Source organism: Notothenia rossii, assembly GCF_949606895.1.
Source record: "Notothenia rossii genome assembly, chromosome: 5".
Lineage (NCBI taxonomy): Eukaryota > Metazoa > Chordata > Actinopteri > Perciformes > Nototheniidae > Notothenia > Notothenia rossii.
This window is the reverse complement of record NC_136903.1, coordinates 4,445,238-4,464,196: the sequence shown is the minus strand read 5'-3', so window position 1 is coordinate 4,464,196 and position 18,959 is coordinate 4,445,238. Positions and strand designations below refer to the sequence as shown.

Genomic DNA, 18,959 nt, shown 5'->3' with positions numbered 1-18,959 from the left:
TTTCCAGGATTGAATGTTCAGACCAAGGCATAAAACCTGGCATTTCATAAGAAAGTGACTAATATATAAACCAAATTTAATATTGGATAAAACAGTACACCAAATGGACAGACACAGATTAAAAGTAAAGTCCCCTGGTTTGTCTCTACAGTCTAACTGCCATGAGAAAAATCAAATCAATGTTCCACAATCCGCCACTAGATGTCGCTCATTGTACCAATACGGGTTATATAATACAGATTACCACAACAGAGCTGTGCAAATGAATTCCCCGTGGGGACAATAAATCTAAACTAATGTAATATTCAATCCCACTTGGCGATTGAGAACATACATTCGCAATTTAACTTGTTTAAAGTACTTTTGTTGTAATACTATTGATTTAGTTGACACTACTAGCCGAGTTTCTTTTGTCCAATATCTCGCGGGCAGGTACATTGAAGAAGAAGAAGAAGTAGTAGAAGAGGTAGAAGAAGAAATAGTAGAAGAAGAAATACGCTAACGCTACAAAAAGGCACTTTTACTCTGTTTTTACTGACATGTAACATTTTATTTCACCTTCCTCTGTTTTTTAACGCACGTTCAAAAACGGGAACATTTTCGGGAGTTTCAACCGGGTACCAGCCACCGAAAACGGGGACTTTGCCTGGAAAACAGGGACGTTTTGGTCACCCATCCGATCGGTTTACAGCTAAGCACACACGCTAACATTAAGACTACAAGCTCACTTGGGGTTGAGGCTTGTTTACAACATGGTTTACACGTTGCTTGACCCACACATCCGATCTAAACATAACGTGTGTTGGGGAAAATAATTGTTTAAAGTTATTTAATAATTGTGACAATTATTGTACTTTTGGATGAATGAATGATGCTCAAGGTGAGGGGGCAAATAAGACCGTCTTTTCAGACCGTCTTGCATGCACCGCCCGGGAATTGAACCCGGGTCACAAGAATGGGAATCTTGTATGATACCACTACACTAGCGGCGCACGTCTTTTGTTTTTGTATTGATTTGGACCGTGGACCTCTCGCAACCTAAGTGAGAATCATAAACCTACACCAAATAAACACTTATTTGTTTGAAGTTGGATTAACACATGCACCGCACGGGAATCAAACCTGGGGCACAAGAATGGGAATATTGTATGATACCACTACACTAGCAGCGCTTGTACTCTGTTTGTTTATAGATTATTACTGCTGGGCAACGATTAACATTTTCAATGTTCTGGGTTAACCGCATTGTTATGCACAACATTCAATAATTAATCCAAAAGTAGTGTATTGTGCACTTTTATTTTAAAAGTACTGCTATATGAACAAAAGGGCATAAACAAATAAGGTGATTTTTAACAGAAGTATTCCCTTTACACAATAGCAGTTAAAATATTTCTTGTAAATTTCAACTTAGACATTAATTCATGTAATTAAATCCAACATAATCTGCCACTGCTAGGGCATTAGCTTTTTTTCATCTGGTTAGTTATAGAAGAACAAGTTACCCTTAGAGTCCAGTGATAAGAAAATTCAATGTTGCAGTGGTTACAAATAACTCTGGCTCTCTCAACTCCTCCGCCTGGAAGAGATTTAAAATGTCCATTTCATGTCTTTCTACTTTTTAATTTAAAGTAAAAGTACTCTTTGTGGCCCATTTCAAAAATAATGTCATTGTAATGGATTATAATTATTGATTCATATTTTTTATTACTTAAAAATTACAGCAGGTAAAGGTAGTGCTGATTTATTTATTTTTAAAGATGTGTTTTGTGCCAGAGAGTGACTTCATTAGAGATGCAGGGTTGAAAAGAGGAGAAAGAGGGGATGGCATTGCCTACAATGTTTATTGTGCTCTAGATTCAAACCCTCTTACCTGGCAGCTCTTACCACCAGCAGCCCAATGGTAGATTGTTTTGTTAAATATACCACCATGGCTCCAGTCGAATAGTCCATTTAGCTTAGGAACCTTCCTAACCGAGTGACATGACCCGGACGTCCCTCAGTGGCAGCCATAATGAGTGCTGTTCCAATTCTCTAAAATGTATGAAAGGAAAGGAGGTTTCAAACTTCCTTTATAGCCTCCTTTAGCTTAGGAACCACTGGACCTCCCTTCCCGAAAGGAGAGGAGAAAATGCTGCCCCACAATGCCTTGCAGCCGCAGCATTTGCGTCACAACAGTCGGCCGTTCACGGAAACAAACGACGGAGAAATTATATAATTAAAGTTAAGGTGCTTATTAAGCCTTTTAAAACGTATGTGGTAAGTTGCCAAAGTGCTTTGTTTTGAACGTTCATCAGTATTATAATCAAAAAGAGAAATATGAACATTAGTTTTTACTGAAATGATCAAATAAAGTCAACATTTCACTGAGCTGTGTGGAGTTTGTTCAACTTTTAAAAGATGTTTGAATGGTGATATACACAGTGATAGGTGTTAAGGACTAACGTTTATAATAAATACATTTGTATTGATTTTAAGATCTTTTCATACAATCATACGTATTGTGATCATTTGTATTAATGTGGACCGGAGGGAGAGGGTGACGAGCGAGTTTCACTTTCCTTTTTTATTTCAATTACAACTTTGGTCATGAAGAATACGTTTCTCTGTTGTCCACGTTCATAAAGCATAAAACAACAGCATCAGAGCACGGTGCAGAGTCTCTAGATGAGTCCCTCGTTCTTATTAAACATCCATGTTGTAGTCCGTTGTATAGAAAACTGTAGTTTCCATAGTCTCCCCACAGCAGCAGATGCACACAATGACGTCCGCTGGCGCATCATAAACACGTCGGATAGTGAAAGTGCAGTCGGATTCTCTAAAGCAGCCTTTCCCAAACTCAGGGTCGCGACCCAAAATGGGTCGCGGACCCGTTTTGATTGGGTCGCCAGTTAAATGCATTGCTACACACACACAGCGTCAGAGCTGATGGCTGCGTTGCAAATACAATTTTTTGTATAATCTTTGTATTTTATTTTTATTTTGAAAATGAAATTATGCAATATAGCATTGTATATTGAATGATTTAATTTTCTAAATACAAATAAACTAAAAATAAAAGATTGTATTTGTATCAGATCTGACGCGTCCCCCGCGAAAGTTTTCGTGCTTTCTGTTTATTGTCTGTTGATTAATCCCGATCGTACATGATGGCAAAAAGACGATACAAAGAGGAGTTTTTAAACGTTGGCTTCACAAAAGCTGTTAGAAATGGAGAGGAGCGGCCTCAGTGTGTTTTATGTGGAGAGGTGCTCAGTAACGAAAGCTTGAAAATGAATAAATTGGACCGGCGTCTCCAAACAAAACATCCTCTGCATCGGGACACATCGAAGGAGCGGACCGCCAGCTGCGCGCTCTCCCTCATCCTCTACTCGCTGCCGCGAGTCCACTACATTCTGCAGCGGCATAGAGCGGTGTTTCAACTCTTACTAGCCTGAAATGTTTTTAAAACGGCCGGGAGAAAAACAGAGAAACAATAACCACAGGAAGATTAGAGGGAAAGTGACCGGCAGTATGAGAAGAAAGGCGAGAGAAAGTATCAGCCGTACACGGACGTGACTGCTGCAGTGTGATGCACATAGGAATACATATGGGGGTTATTCCCTATCTTTATTCAAGAGCGTGGTCTTTACATTTGAGAGCATACTTTATTGATTTCACGTTCAGAATATGTATTTCTTTCCCTCAAACCCTGTCCTCACACTCAAATAGTGCCTGCTTGCGCTTAGATTTGCTCTGCTTCTGCTCAAACTGTACGCTTGCACTCAGATATATTGCTGCGCTTGTTTCCTGTGTTCCAGTTTAAAACCTTCTCCTTGCACTCAGGCTAATTCTGTGCGCTCGTGAAATGTTTGCTCTCAGATTTCTTCTGTGCGCGCTTGGATCTTTTGTGCAACAACCCTGTCAAAATCATTCTGTGGGGATTCCCCACAGTATTGAGTATGTATGTCGCTTTGGATAAAAGCGTCTAACAAGTAACATGTAATGTAATGCAATATAAATGCGGTTGCCAGGTCCACATTGGGTATACAGCGTACGCCGGCTGGTTTTAAAAATCACCCAATAACCCAGCAATGTTAATGATGATATCTTCTCTGTTATTTTCAGGCATTCAAAGGGAACAGAGGGGCACTGAGGTCCTCCTATCAAGGGAACAGAGGGGCACTGAGGGCATCCTATCAAGGGAACAGAGGGGCACTGAGGGCATCCTATCAAGGGAACAGAGGGGCACTGAGGGCATCCTATCAAGTCAGCCTCCACAAAAAAAAAGTGAATCAGTTGCCAAGTGTTGGAGTTTCTTTGTCTCTCAGAGTGTTTTAAAACAGCTCTGTTCATTTAAAAGTGTTTAAAAAATGTGTGTACATAGTTTTTGATCTAGTGACAAATGTAATGTTGCACTTCTGATCATTTAAATGTGGTTTCGCCTGTGATGTACTGAAATACACTTGACTGCACTTCAGTTAGTGTTTTGTCCCTTTCTGTTTACAACATGTTTGTTCTTTGTTCATTTAAAATAGTTTAAAATGGTGTGTACATAGTTTTTGAGCTAGCGACAAACTTAATATTGCACTTTTGATTATTGTATAATTTTGATTTGTACTGTATATACTTGACTGCACGTCCCATGTTTCGTCTTTCTGCTTTGATCCTTATTTTTTCTGGGCAAGCTCAAAGGGCAGGTTGTTATGGTGAGAAACCTAATTTTAACCTAAACCTAAACTTTTATAATTAAATAAATATTTTCATTTACATTTTAAATTCATGGTGTGTTGCATTCTTTGTTTATAAATGTAGATATTATGGAAAATCATGACATTATTTGAGCTTGGGTCCCTTAGGACCACAACATTTCTGTTTTGGGTCTCATGCTGAAAAAGTTTGGGAACCCCTGCTCTAAAGTACAGCAGTCTCTTCTCCTAAATCCTTTTGAATTATCCTATCCACTATCCCTTAACCCCGTGATGTTTCACTCAGAGGTCAAGGAATAGACGATAGACGTTAGGAGCTGATTTTTGGATTATCCGATACCCATGTATCTTGTGAATTTCACAGAAATATCAATAACATTTTGTCTTAACCTAAAATAATACATGACAAACTATGTGTTGAGGACTTTTTGTATTATCAGATAGGGACAGCTTTCAGTCGTGACGTTAACACCATGTGAGTTCAGTCCAGATGACGTGCTTTGACCTTCAGTGTTGAGAATATAAATCTCTGCTTTATGTGTTCAATGGGTCATGTCGTGTCGCCATAAACACCAAAACATCCATCCATCTTCTCCCGCTTATCCGTGGTTGGGTCGCGGAGGTAGCAGTTCCAGCAGAGAGCCCCAAACTTTCTTTTCCCTGGCCACATCAACCAGCTCTGACTGGGGGGTCCCAAGGTGCTCCCAGGCCAGCGAAGAGGTATAATCCCTCCACCTGGTTCTAGGTCTACCCCTTGGTCTCTTCCCAGCTGGACGTGCCTGGAACACCTCCCTAGGGAGGCGCCCAGGTGGCATCCTAACTACACTGAACAAATATATAAACGCAACATTTTTGTTTTTGCTCCCATTTTTCATGAGATGTACACAAAATAACCATTTCTCTCAAATATTGTTCACAAATCTGAAAAAATCTGTGATAGTGAGCACTTCTCCTTTGCCGAGATAATCCATCCCACCTCACAGGTATGGCATATCAAGATGCTGATTAGACAGCATGATTATTGCACAGGTGTGCCTTAGGCTGGCCACAATTAAAGGCCACTCTGAAACGTGCAGTTTTGCTTTATTGGGGGGGTCTGAAAACCACACAAAGAAGAACGATTGGATCTGGTATGCGCTGCCTTTGTCAAGGTTGAAAATTGAAACGGCCGACAATGAGTACAGTACCTTTTTGCCAGCCTTGGGGTTCTAAACATCGAGCAGAGTGGCGCAGCGGAAGCGTGCTGGGCCCACAACCCAGAGGTCGATGGATCGAAAGCATCCTCTGCTAATTGTAAATGCTTTGGATCAGCAGATTCTCTCTGTCCATTTGAACCCTGTTCACAAGGCCATATTTAAATAAGACGATGCATCCGTTATCACAAGTGCTAAAGTGTAGCCGATGCAAACGTTGCTGCGATTATCAACCTACAGTCCTCCAATCTTCCAACTGAGCTATGGAGGTGTGCATACAAGCTTAAATTGTTCAGTCTGTGTATTGATGCGGAAAGTTATCCTCAAACAACAGTTCACTCTACTCTACTGACCCTGGCTGGGGAAATTGTCAAGATTTGGGAAGAGCTCTTTGAGTAACTCGAGGAGCCAAAACAACACATCTTGGGCCACAGCCAAGTACAACAATATTGCCTCTCTACTAATTTCAAAGGAAATTGTTCTGTTTGTTTCAACCAACTATGACCTTGGCGCATACCGGTGCAGTTTTCAGTTGAAGGTGAAGCGGTAGAGCGATGAGTTAGTTACGTGTCTGAGTCTCTGCGTAAAGATAGCATCTCTTTGTATACATTGTGGAAAATTTATATGGCGTGATGGTTAGCACTCTGGAACCTTTCTTTGAGTACCCTGAAAAAAGCCAGCTTCTACATTTCAGGAGGATCTTGTAGCAGGATAGTGGTTGCAATATGGACATCTTACAAGGACCTCCAACACATCACACCGGGTTAAAAAGGCCCAGCAAAGACTCTACTTCCTCGAGAAACTAAAACAAGCCAGGCTCCCACAGAAACTTTGTGAAGAAACAAGGAGATGAGTGGTAACTTGCTCACTCTGCTCTTTACCTCCTCACGAAAATATTTAAGATTCCCCTCGGTGATTAATGACTACTTGGGAAATTAAATGTTTTAAAATGTCCAACTTTTATATTAAATAAATCATGATTTTATATCCCTTTATTCCCCGACTTGAAGGAGCATTACTTTCTGCTGCTTGGTAAATATTTAAGTCCACTTTTAAAGTGCTACATACTGCATTTTAAGACAATTATTCATGTAAATAATTACAATTTGCACCATTCATATTTTAAAACAGAATAATAACTAAATGACAGGTGTTTATTTGCAAAAATCTTGAATTTCAACCTTGGGGATTCTTAAGCTAGTAAAAATGTAAACACCTAAGACTAACCTGCAATAAAGGCTGCATTTGGAAGGATTACAAGGTTTTCTAATGAACATTTCTCAAAACAGTGCACGTTTAGTCTTCTCCCTTTTACTGACATGGCCAATGTATGCTAATCCTATGGAGTATGAGAGTTTTTTAAAAGACTTTTCTAGTCCAGATGAGCTTTTATTGGACTGTTAAGGGAAGATTTATGCATGATAAGAGCCAAGCATTGCAATACCAACATTGGATTGACACGCTGTTATTTAAGAAATGTATAGACGTTTTATTATATTGTTACCAAGATAACACCTCAGATATCAAGCTCTCCAAGGCACTAAAAATAGACAAGATCAATCTATTATATGCAGTATTGAATGTCTCTTCACTCATCGTCCCGTTGAACTTTTTGTCGTCGCTCATCGTGCCGTAGTACTTATCCTTGTCGCTCATCGTGCCGTTGGACTTATACTCGTTGCTCATCGTGCCGTTGGACTTGTACTCGTCGCTCATCGTGCCGTTGGACTTGTCGCTCATCGTGCCGTAGTACTTATCCTTGTCGCTCATCGTGCCGTAGTACTTCTCCTTGTCGCTCATCGTGCCGTAGTACTTATCCTTGTCGCTCATCGTGCCGTAGGACTTATCCTTGTCGCTCATCGTGCCGTAGTACTTATCCTTGTCGCTCATCGTGCCGTTGAACTTGTCGCTCATCGTGCCGTAGTACTTATCCTTGTCGCTCATCGTGCCGTTGAACTTGTCGCTCATTGTGCCGTAGTACTTATCCTTGTCGCTCATCGTGCCGTTGAACTTGTCGCTCATCGTGCCGTAGTACTTATCCTTGTCGCTCATCGTGCCGTAGTACTTATCCTTGTCGCTCATCGTGCCGTTGAACTTATCCTTGTCGCTCATCGTGCCGTAGTACTTATCCTTGTCGCTCATCGTGCCGTTGAACTTGTCACTCATCGTGCCGTAGTACTTCTCCTTGTCGCTCATCGTGCCGTAGTACTTATCCTTGTCGCTCATCGTGCCGTAGGACTTATCCTTGTCGCTCATCGTGCCGTTGAACTTATCCTTGTCGCTCATCGTGCCGTAGTACTTATCCTTGTCGCTCATCGTGCCGTTGAACTTGTCGCTCATCGTGCCGTTGAACTTGTACTCGTCGCTCATCGTGCCGTTGGACTTGTCGCTCATTGTGCCGTAGTACTTATCCTTGTCGCTCATCGTGCCGTTGAACTTGTCGCTCATCGTGCCGTAGTACTTATCCTTGTCGCTCATCGTGCCGTAGTACTTATCCTTGTCGCTCATCGTGCCGTTGAACTTATCCTTGTCGCTCATCGTGCCGTAGTATTTATCCTTGTCGCTCATCGTGCCGTTGAACTTATCCTTGTCGCTCATCGTGCCGTAGTACTTATCCTTGTCGCTCATTGTGCCGTAGTACTTATCCTTGTCGCTCATCGTGCCGTTGAACTTGTCGCTCATCGTGCCGTAGTACTTATCCTTGTCGCTCATCGTGCCGTAGTACTTATCCTTGTCGCTCATCGTGCCGTTGAACTTATCCTTGTCGCTCATCGTGTCGTTGGACTTATCCTTGTCGCTCATCGTGCCGTAGTATTTATCCTTGTCGCTCATCGTTCCGTTGAACTTATCCTTGTCGCTCATCGTGCCGTAGTATTTATCCTTGTCGCTCATCGTGCCGTTGAACTTATCCTTGTCGCTCATCGTGCCGTTGAACTTATCCTTGTCGCTCATCGTTCCGTTGTACTTATCCTTGTCGCTCATCGTGCAGTTGAACTTGTACTCGTCGCTCATCGTGCCGTTGGACTTGTACTCATCGCTCATCGTGCCGTTGAACTTGTCGCTCATCGTGCCGTTGAACTTATCCTTGTCGCTCATCGTTCCGTTGAACTTTTCCTCGTCGCTCATCGTTCCGTTCCACAACTGCTCGTCTACTTCATGGAGTACTGAAAAAACATTTGAGTCATAAATGATGGACGTCAAGACAATAAATGATGTTCTCTAGACTGAAATCACAGCATGAATTATTCTCTAATAGTTCCTCAAGGGCTTGGTTACTTAATACATCCTGTTTTTGTAAAAAATGAGCGACTTTGGCAGCAAATTCAGTAACCAAACATTGATGCATTAACTTATAAAAGACATGCAAGTGGTTTGTTTTAGCTCATATACACACACATTATTAACTTGCTATTGCTGCTTTTCAAATTAAATCATACATTTCCCAGATTTCAGATCTTTTACACCACTTTTATGCAACACATACTGTTGTCTTTTTAGCCTTTAGAGCTCACCTTTGCCAGCGTCTTGCTCCAACATGGACTCCATCGCCCGGAAAAGTGCAAAGGCTTTCTTTAAGGAGATCTCATTGGGAGACAGATCTGTAGGACACATTATAATTAAAGGTTAGTGTCAGACAGAGAAAAGAAACACTGCATACAATCAAATGTTTTCAACTCTCAGTCTCCTCTGCAGCTTATATTAACCAGCTGGAAAACCAGAGACTGTGGACAGGAAACATGCTGTTAAATCAAACCTTACTCCTTCATCTTCAACACAATTATCAAACAGGTAAATACCTCTGGCCAGACAAACAGTCAGCACACAGAAGAGCATCCAAACAGCTGCCATCTCTGCAGTTTTCCAAGAGAGTGTTGCCTGAGCACCAGCCAGCTTTAAAGGAGGGAAACCTCCAGCAGCTGCTGCTGATCAGCACTGATTGTCTCTCTGCACAGAGGAAAACATCATTTATCTGAGATTAAACTCTGAGAATGAGGAGTTTTTTCATGGGGCTTGTTGTGCATTTATGATTCGTTGAGACCATCATTTTAAATTCACATGTAAAACAATATTGCATTTGAGAGGGTATATCAACGACAACAAATAAAAAGCACTCCCCCGACACACAAATATCTTTATTAACATTTTATATTGTTACCTAAAAACAATTAGAAATTATATAAATTATCCCAAATATCCCTCCTCTTTAGAAAACTAAAAATTCAATTAAAACCTTTTACAACCCCCTTCCGAAAACACATATGTTGTAGAAGAAAAAAAAACAGGGTTATTCTGCTTTACAGCACTTTCAATGTTTTTCCTGTGCACTATAAGTTATTTTTGCCCATTTTATTTTTATATTTTGCAAGGAATAAGCAAATGGGCATGTTGTGTTTTACAGCAGTTTGTTGTATAAACAACCTCTTAAATGTTCGAATCGACCAATCAGAATCAAGTATTACAGGAGGGAGTTGTTCATTTAATTTTAATTTTTGTATTGAATTTTTTGTTTTCTGAAGAGGAAGGATGTTTTCAAAACATGTTTAATCGAGTTTTTACCTCGTGTCAGATTGTATATGTGTGTCTAGATATATATACTGTATATATATATATATATGTCTAGAGAGGTTTGGCCCTAACCATGCAACATTTCATACCGTCCTGTCGGGGATCAATGACAGAAATAATGACATTATAAAGCACTTAAATTATACGTAATAAAAGCCATTAGGTACTGCAGTTTACCCGTTAAAGCTTTTAGTTTGCGTTCAACTTCCAATCAATCCAAGTTTCCTGATGTGCCAACATTAAAGACAATTCTCTATTAGATGCTATACATATTCAACTCCACTGTAATATAATGTATGTATTTTAAAAGAGAAACTTCATTATTTGTCAACCCCAAATGTATAATTGGTTCATTATTGAGTGAGAGTTACTGTTCAAATGTTTATATCAGGGTGTCTTTGCTCTAAAGGGCCCCTACTATGCTTTTTATTGCTTACATAATACTAGACACATTTCAAAAACTGGCTGGTGGGGGTGGGGCAGTGCATGTAAACATTTATAAATAAAGCACATACTTTTAAAAGACTTAAAATAGTCAACACTCAAGAAATTGTGTTTTTCAAGGATGGTACAGTGGTGGTATGAATGTGGCTTTTTTTTTACCAATTTAAAGACTTTTCTAGTCCAGATGAGCTTTTATTGGACTGTTAAGGGAAGATTTATGCATGATAAGAGCCAAGCATTGCAATACAAACATTGGATTGACACGCTGTTATTTAAGAAATGTATAGACGTTTTATTATATTGTTACCAAGATAACATCTCAGATATCAAGCTCTCCAAGGTACTCAAAATAGACAAGATCAATTTATTATATGCAGTATTGAATGTCTCCTCACTCATCGTCCCGTTGAACTTTTCCTTTTCGTCGTCACGTTGAACTTTTCCTTGTCGCTCATCGTGCCGTTGAACTTCTACTCGTCGCTCATCGTGCCGTTGAACTTCTACTCGTCGCTCATCGTGCCGTTGGACTTGTCGCTCATCGTGCCGTAGTACTTATCCTTGTCGCTCATCGTGCCGTAGTACTTATCCTTGTCGCTCATCGTTCCGTTGTACTTATCCTTGTCGCTCATCGTGCCGTAGTACTTATCCTTGTCGCTCATCGTGCCGTTGAACTTGTCGCTCATCGTGCCGTAGTACTTATCCTTGTCGCTCATCGTGCCGTTGAACTTGTCGCTCATCGTGCCGTAGTACTTATCCTTGTCGCTCATCGTGCCGTTGAACTTGTCGCTCATCGTGCCGTAGTACTTATCCTTGTCGCTCATCGTGCCGTTGAACTTGTCGCTCATCGTGCCGTAGTACTTATCCTTGTCGCTCATCGTGCCGTTGAACTTATCCTTGTCGCTCATCGTGCCGTTGAACTTGTCGCTCATCGTGCCGTAGTACTTATCCTTGTCGCTCATCGTGCCGTAGTACTTATCCTTGTCGCTCATCGTGCCGTTGAACTTGTCGCTCATCGTGCCGTAGTACTTATCCTTGTCGCTCATTGTTCCGTTGTACTTATCCTTGTCGCTCATCGTGCCGTAGTACTTGTCGCTCATCGTGCCGTAGTACTTATCCTTGTCGCTCATCGTGCCGTTGAACTTGTCGCTCATCGTGCCGTAGTACTTATCCTTGTCGCTCATTGTTCCGTTGTACTTATCCTTGTCGCTCATCGTGCCGTTGAACTTGTCGCTCATCGTGCCGTAGTACTTATCCTTGTCGCTCATCGTGCCGTTGAACTTGTCGCTCATCGTGCCGTAGTACTTATCCTTGTCGCTCATCGTGCTGTTGAACTTGTTGCTCATCGTGCCGTAGTACTTATCGTTGTCGCTCATCGTGCCGTTGAACTTGTCGCTCATCGTGCCGTAGTACTTATCCTTGTCGCTCATTGTGCCGTTGAACTTGTCGCTCATCGTGCCGTAGTACTTATCCTTGTCGCTCATCGTGCCGTTGAACTTGTCGCTCATCGTGCCGTAGTACTTATCCTTGTCGCTCATCGTGCCGTTGAACTTGTCGCTCATCGTGCCGTAGTACTTATCCTTGTCGCTCATCGTGCCGTTGAACTTGTCGCTCATCGTGCCGTAGTACTTATCCTTGTCGCTCATCGTGCCGTTGAACTTATCCTTGTCGCTCATCGTGCCGTTGAACTTGTCGCTCATCGTGCCGTAGTACTTATCCTTGTCGCTCATCGTGCCGTAGTACTTATCCTTGTCGCTCATCGTGCCGTAGTACTTATCCTTGTCGCTCATCGTGCCGTAGTACTTATCCTTGTCGCTCATCGTGCCGTTGAACTTGTCGCTCATCGTGCCGTAGTACTTATCCTTGTCGCTCATCGTGCCGTAGTACTTATCCTTGTCGCTCATCGTGCCGTTGAACTTATCCTTGTCGCTCATCGTGCCGTAGTACTTATCCTTGTCGCTCATCGTGCCGTAGTACTTATCCTTGTCGCTCATCGTGCCGTTGAACTTGTCGCTCATCGTGCCGTAGTACTTATCCTTGTCGCTCATCGTGCCGTAGTACTTATCCTTGTCGCTCATCGTGCCGTTGAACTTGTCGCTCATCGTGCCGTAGTACTTATCCTTGTCGCTTATCGTGCCGTTGAACTTGTCGCTCATCGTGCCGTAGTACTTATCCTTGTCGCTCATCGTTCCGTTGAACTTGTCGCTCATCGTGCCGTTGAACTTATCCTTGTCGCTCATCGTGCCGTAGTACTTATCCTTGTTGCTCATCGTGCCGTTGAACTTGTCGCTCATCGTGCCGTAGTACTTATCCTTGTCGCTCATCGTGCCGTTGAACTTGTCGCTCATCGTGCCGTAGTACTTATCCTTGTCGCTCATCGTGCCGTTGAACTTGTCGCTCATCGTGCCGTAGTACTTATCCTTGTCGCTCATCGTGCCGTTGAACTTATCCTTGTCGCTCATCGTGCCGTAGTACTTATCCTTGTCGCTCATCGTGCCGTAGTACTTATCCTTGTCGCTCATCGTGCCGTTGAACTTATCCTTGTCGCTCATCGTTCCGTTGAACTTTTCCTCGTCGCTCATCGTTCCGTTCCACAACTGCTCGTCTACTTCATGGAGTACTGAAAAAACATTTGAGTCATAAATGATGGACGTCAAGACAATAAATGATGTTCTCTAGACTGAAATCACAGCATGAATTATTCTGTAATAGTTCCTCAAGGGCTTGGTTACTTAATACATCCTGTTTTTGTAAAAAATGAGCGACGTTGGCAGCAAATTCAGCAACCAAACATTGATGCATTAACTTATAAAAGACATGCAAGTGGTTTGTTTTAGCTCATATACACACACATTATTAACTTACCATTGCTGCATTTCAAATTAAAATCATACATTTCCCAGATTTCAGATCTTTTACACCACTTTTATGCAACACATACTGTTGTCTTTTTAGCCTTTAGAGCTCACCTTTGCCAGCGTCTTGCTCCAACATGGACTCCATCGACTGGAAAAGTGCAAAGGCTTTCTTTAAGGAGATCTCATTGGGAGACAGATCTGTAGGACACATTATAATTAAAGGTTAGTGTCAGACAGAGAAAAGAAACACTGCATACAATCAAATGTTTTCAACTCTCAGTCTCCTCTGCAGCTTATATTAACCAGCTGGAAAACCAGAGACTGTGGACAGGAAACATGCTGTTAAATCAAACCTTATTCCTTCATCTTCAACACAATTATCAAACAGGTAAATACCTCTGGCCAGACAAACAGTCAGCACACAGAAGAGCATCCAAACAGCTGCCATCTCTGCAGTTTTCCAAGAGAGTGTTGCCTGAGCACCAGCCAGCTTTAAAGGAGGGAAACCTCCAGCAGCTGCTGCTGATCAGCACTGATTGTCTCTCTGCACAGAGGAAAACATCATTTATCTGAGATTAAACTCTGAGAATGAGGAGTTTTTTCATGGGGCTTGTTGTGCATTTATGATTCGTTGAGACCATCATTTTAAATTCACATGTAAAACAATATTGCATTTGAGAGGGTATATCAACGACAACAAATAAAAAGCACTCCCCCGACACACAAATATCTTTATTAACATTTTATATTGTTACCTAAAAACAATTAGAAATTATATAAATTATCCCAAATATCCCTCCTCTTTAGAAAACTAAAAATTCAAATAAAACCTTTTACAACCCCCTTCCCAAAACACATATGTTGTAGAAGAAAAAAAAACAGGGTTATTCTGCTTTACAGCACTTTCAATGTTTTTCCTGTGCACTATAAGTTATTTTTGCCCATTTTATTTTAATATTTTGCAAGGAATAAGCAAATGGGCATGTTGTGTTTTACAGCAGTTTGTTGTATAAACAACCTCTTAAATGTTCGAATCGACCAATCAGAATCAAGTATTACAGGAGGGAGTTGTTCATTTAATTTTAATTTTTGTATTGAATTTTTTGTTTTCTGAAGAGGAAGGATGTTTTCAAAACATGTTTAATCGAGTTTTTACCTCGTGTCAGATTGTATATGTGTGTCTAGATATATATACTGTATATATATATATATATATATATATATATATGTCTAGAGAGGTTTGGCCCTAACCATGCAACATTTCATACCGTCCTGTCGGGGATCAATGACAGAAATAATGACATTATAAAGCACTTCAATTATACGTAATAAAAGCCATTAGGTACTGCAGTTTACCCGTTAAAGCTTTTAGTTTGCGTTCAACTTCCAATCAATCCAAAGCACTGAACAACTAAGTTTCCTGATGTGCCAACATTAAAGACAATTCTCTATTAGATGCTATACATATTCAACTCCACTGTAATATAATGTATTTTAAAAGAGAAACTTCATTATTTGTCAACCCCAAATGTATAATTGGTTCATTATTGAGTGAGAGTTACTGTTCAAATGTTTATATCAGGGTGTCTTTGCTCTAAAGGGCCCCTACTATGCTTTTTATTGCTTACATAATACTAGACACATTTCAAAAACTGGCTGGTGGGGGTGGGGCAGTGCATGTAAACATTTATAAATAAAGCACATACTTTTAAAAGATTTAAAATAGTCAACACTCAAGAAATTGTGTTTTTCAAGGATGGTACAGTGGTGGTATGAATGTGGCTTTTTTTTTTACAATTTAAAGACTTTTCTAGTCCAGATGAGCTTTTATTGGACTGTTAAGGGAAGATTTATGCATGATAAGAGCCAAACATTGCAATACAAACATTGGATTGACACGCTGTTATTTAAGAAATGTATAGACGTTTTATTATATTGTTACCAAGATAACATCTCAGATATCAAGCTCTCCAAGGTACTCAAAATAGACAAGATCAATCTATTATATGCAGTATTGAATGTCTCCTCACTCATCGTCACGTTGTACTTATCCTTGTCGCTCATCGTGCCGTAGTACTTATCCTTGTCGCTCATCGTGCCGTTGAACTTATCCTTGTCGCTCATCGTGCCGTAGTTCTTATCCTTGTCGCTCATCGTGCCGTTGAATTTGTACTCGTCGCTCATCGTGCCGTTGGACTTGTACTCGTCGCTCATCGTGCCGTTGGACTTGTACTCGTCGCTCATCGTGCCGTTGGACTTGTAGTTGTCGCTCTTCGTGCCGTTGAACTTGTCGCTCATCGTGCCGTAGTACTTATCCTTGTCGCTCATCGTGCCGTTGAACTTGTCGCTCATCGTGCCGTAGTACTTATCCTTGTCGCTCATCGTGCCGTTGAACTTGTCGCTCATCGTGCCGTAGTACTTATCCTTGTCGCTCATCGTGCCGTTGAACTTGTCGCTCATCGTGCCGTAGTACTTATCCTTGTCGCTCATCGTGCCGTAGTACTTCTCCTTGTCACTCATCGTGCCGTAGTACTTCTCCTTGTCGCTCATCGTGCCGTTGAACTTGTCGCTCATCGTGCCGTAATACTTATCCTTGTCGCTCATCGTGCCGTTGAACTTGTCGCTCATCGTGCCGTAGTACTTATCCTTGTCGCTCATCGTGCCGTTGAACTTGTCGCTCATCGTGCCGTAGTACTTATCCTCGTCGCTCATCGTGCCGTTGGACTTGTCGCTCATCGTGCCGTAGTACTTATCCTTGTCGCTCATCGTGCCGTTGAACTTGTCGCTCATCGTGCCGTAGTACTTATCCTTGTCGCTCATCGTGCCGTTGAACTTGTCGCTCATCGTGCCGTAGTACTTATCCTTGTCGCTCATCGTGCCGTTGAACTTGTCGCTCATCGTGCCGTAGTACTTATCCTTGTCGCTCATCGTGCCGTTGAACTTATCCTTGTCGCTCATCGTGCCGTAGTACTTATCCTTGTCGCTCATCGTGCCGTAGTACTTATCCTTGTCGCTCATCGTGCCGTTGAACTTATCCTTGTCGCTCATCGTTCCGTTGAACTTTTCCTCGTCGCTCATCGTTCCGTTCCACAACTGCTCGTCTACTTCATGGAGTACTGAAAAAACATTTGAGTCATAAATGATGGACGTCAAGACAATAAATTTAGCTTTTATCCAAAGCGACTGACAAAAAGTGCGTTCGACCAACAAGATACAAACTAGAAGGAAACAGAATCATATAAGTACATCAGGTTTCAAAGAGCTAAAACATTTCAAGTGCTCCTCAACTGGCTTTAGATAAGCCAGTCCTTTATTAGTATATAAGTGCTTTGTTAGTAATTCTATCGCTCGAAGTGGAGTCCAAAGAGATGAGTTTTCAGTCTGAAGAAGATGTGTAAGCTTTCTGCTGTCCTGATTTCAATGGGGAGCTCATTCCACCATTTTGGAGCCAGGATAGCAAACCCACGTGTTTTTGCTGATGGGAACTTGGGTCCCCCTCGCAGTGCGGGTGCAGCGAGCCGTTTGGCTGATGCAGAACGGAGTGCACGTGCTGGGGTGTACGGTTTAACCATGTCCTGGATGTAGGAAGGGCCAGATCCATTCGCAGCATGGTACGCAAGTGCCAGTGTCTTGAAGTGGATTCTAGCAGTTACTGGAAGCCAGTGAAGGGAGCGGAGGAGCGGCGTGGTGTGGGAACATTTAGGAAGGTTGAAGACCAGACGAGCCGCTGCATTCTGGATGAGCTGCAGAGGACGGATGGCACATGCAGGTAGACCAGCCAGGAGGGAGTTGCAGTAGTCTAGGTGTGAGATGACGAGAGCCTGGACCAGAACCTGCGTCGCTTTCTGGGTCAGCTGGGGACGTATCCTCCTGATGTTGTAAAGAGTGTATCTGCAGCAGCGGGTTGTAGCAGCGATGTTTGCAGTGAAGGACAGTCTGTTATCTAGGGTCACACCCAGATTCCTTGCAGTCTGAGTCGGGGGAAAAACAGAGGGGCCGATGTTGATTGTTGGGTCAAGGGTGGAACAATCTTTTCCCGGAAGGAAAAGCAGTTCAGTCTTGTCAAGGTTGAGCTTGAGGTGGTGAGCAGACATCCACCGAGAGATGTCTGCTAGGCAAGCAGAGATGTGTGCGACGACCTGGGTCTCTGAGCGAGTTTGTGTACAAGGAGAAGAGGAGGGGACCAAGAACAGAGCCCTGAGGGACCCCTGTAGTTAATTGACAAGGGTCGGACTCTGACCCTCTCCAAGTTACCCTGTAGGTGCGGTCTTTGAGGTATGAGGTGAGGAGGGAAAGTGCAGAGCCTGAAACTCCAAGTTTTTGGAGAGTGCGAAGGAGGATCTGATGGTTCACCGTGTCGAATGCAGCAGACAGGTCCAGAAGGATGATGACAGAGGAGAGGGAGGCTGCTTTAGCAGTGTGCAGTTCCTCAGAGACAGCAAGGAGAGCAGTTTCTGTGGAGTGACCTGCCTTGAAACCAGACTGGTGCGGATCCAGAAGGTTGTTCTGATGGAGATAACAGGAGAGTTGTTTAAAGACAGCGCGTTCAAGTGTTTGAGACAGGAACGGGAGGAGAGAGACAGGCCTGTAGTTTATAACATCAGACGGGTTGAGAGTGGGTTTCTTTAGGAGAGGGTTTACTCTTGACTCCTTGAGACTGTTTGGAAAGTGACCAGAAGTTAGAGAAGTGTTGATGAAATGGGTGAGAAACGGTAGAATATCAGGAGCGATAGTCTAAAGGAGGTTTGAGGGATAGGGTCCAGAGGACAGGTGGTAGGACGGGCAGAGGTAATGAGGGTAAGAACCTCACTTGGAGAGAGAGGGGAGAAGGAGGTCAGTGTGTGGGTGAAGGGAGGGTCTGGTGACCCAGCGGTGAGTAAAGGTGAGTCAGAAAAAGAAGAACGAACATCATCAACCTTTTTTTCAAAGTGGTTAACAAAGTCGCTTGACAGAAGGGAGGAGGGGGAAGGGGCTTTGGGGGGGTCCAAGAGGGTGGAGGGGGAAGGGGCTTTGGGGGGGTCCAAGAGGGAGGAGGGGGAAGGGGCTTTGGGGGGTCCAAGAGGGTGGAGAAGATGGAAAATAGTTTTTGGGGGTTGGAATAGGAAGATTGGATCTTATCTTATCCATCACCGCCTCTGCTTATTAAGACCTTCTGTGATTTGGCGTTATCAGCAGAGATCGACCACAGCGTCCACTGGCCGGAGGAAGATGGA

General features: G+C 42.5%; 3 protein-coding genes across 3 annotated transcripts in view; all 3 read right to left on the bottom strand.

Moving 5' to 3' along the window:
• The window catches only part of LOC307038427 (uncharacterized protein), a 93,928-nt gene extending 84,161 nt beyond the window's left edge, over window positions 1-9,767 (bottom strand). The window contains exons 1-2 of the mRNA XM_079679813.1: window positions 9,679-9,767; window positions 9,394-9,480 (exon numbers count right to left, since the gene is read on the bottom strand). Of these exons, the coding sequence (XP_079535939.1) occupies window positions 9,394-9,480; window positions 9,679-9,730 (139 nt within the window). The 5' untranslated portion in view covers window positions 9,731-9,767. The remainder of the gene's footprint in view (window positions 1-9,393; window positions 9,481-9,678) is intronic.
• LOC307038456 (E3 ubiquitin-protein ligase TRIM21-like) overlaps window positions 1-18,959 on the bottom strand; it is an 89,600-nt gene that overhangs the window by 66,349 nt on the left and 4,292 nt on the right. The window lies entirely within an intron of this gene.
• On the bottom strand, window positions 10,891-14,221 carry LOC307038430 (uncharacterized protein). Its single transcript, XM_079679817.1, has 3 exons — window positions 14,143-14,221; window positions 13,858-13,944; window positions 10,891-13,508 (listed from the first exon to the last, which is right to left on the bottom strand). Exons 1-3 carry the CDS (start codon window positions 14,192-14,194, stop codon window positions 11,392-11,394), a joined length of 2,256 nt encoding a protein of 751 aa, XP_079535943.1. The 5' UTR covers window positions 14,195-14,221; the 3' UTR covers window positions 10,891-11,391.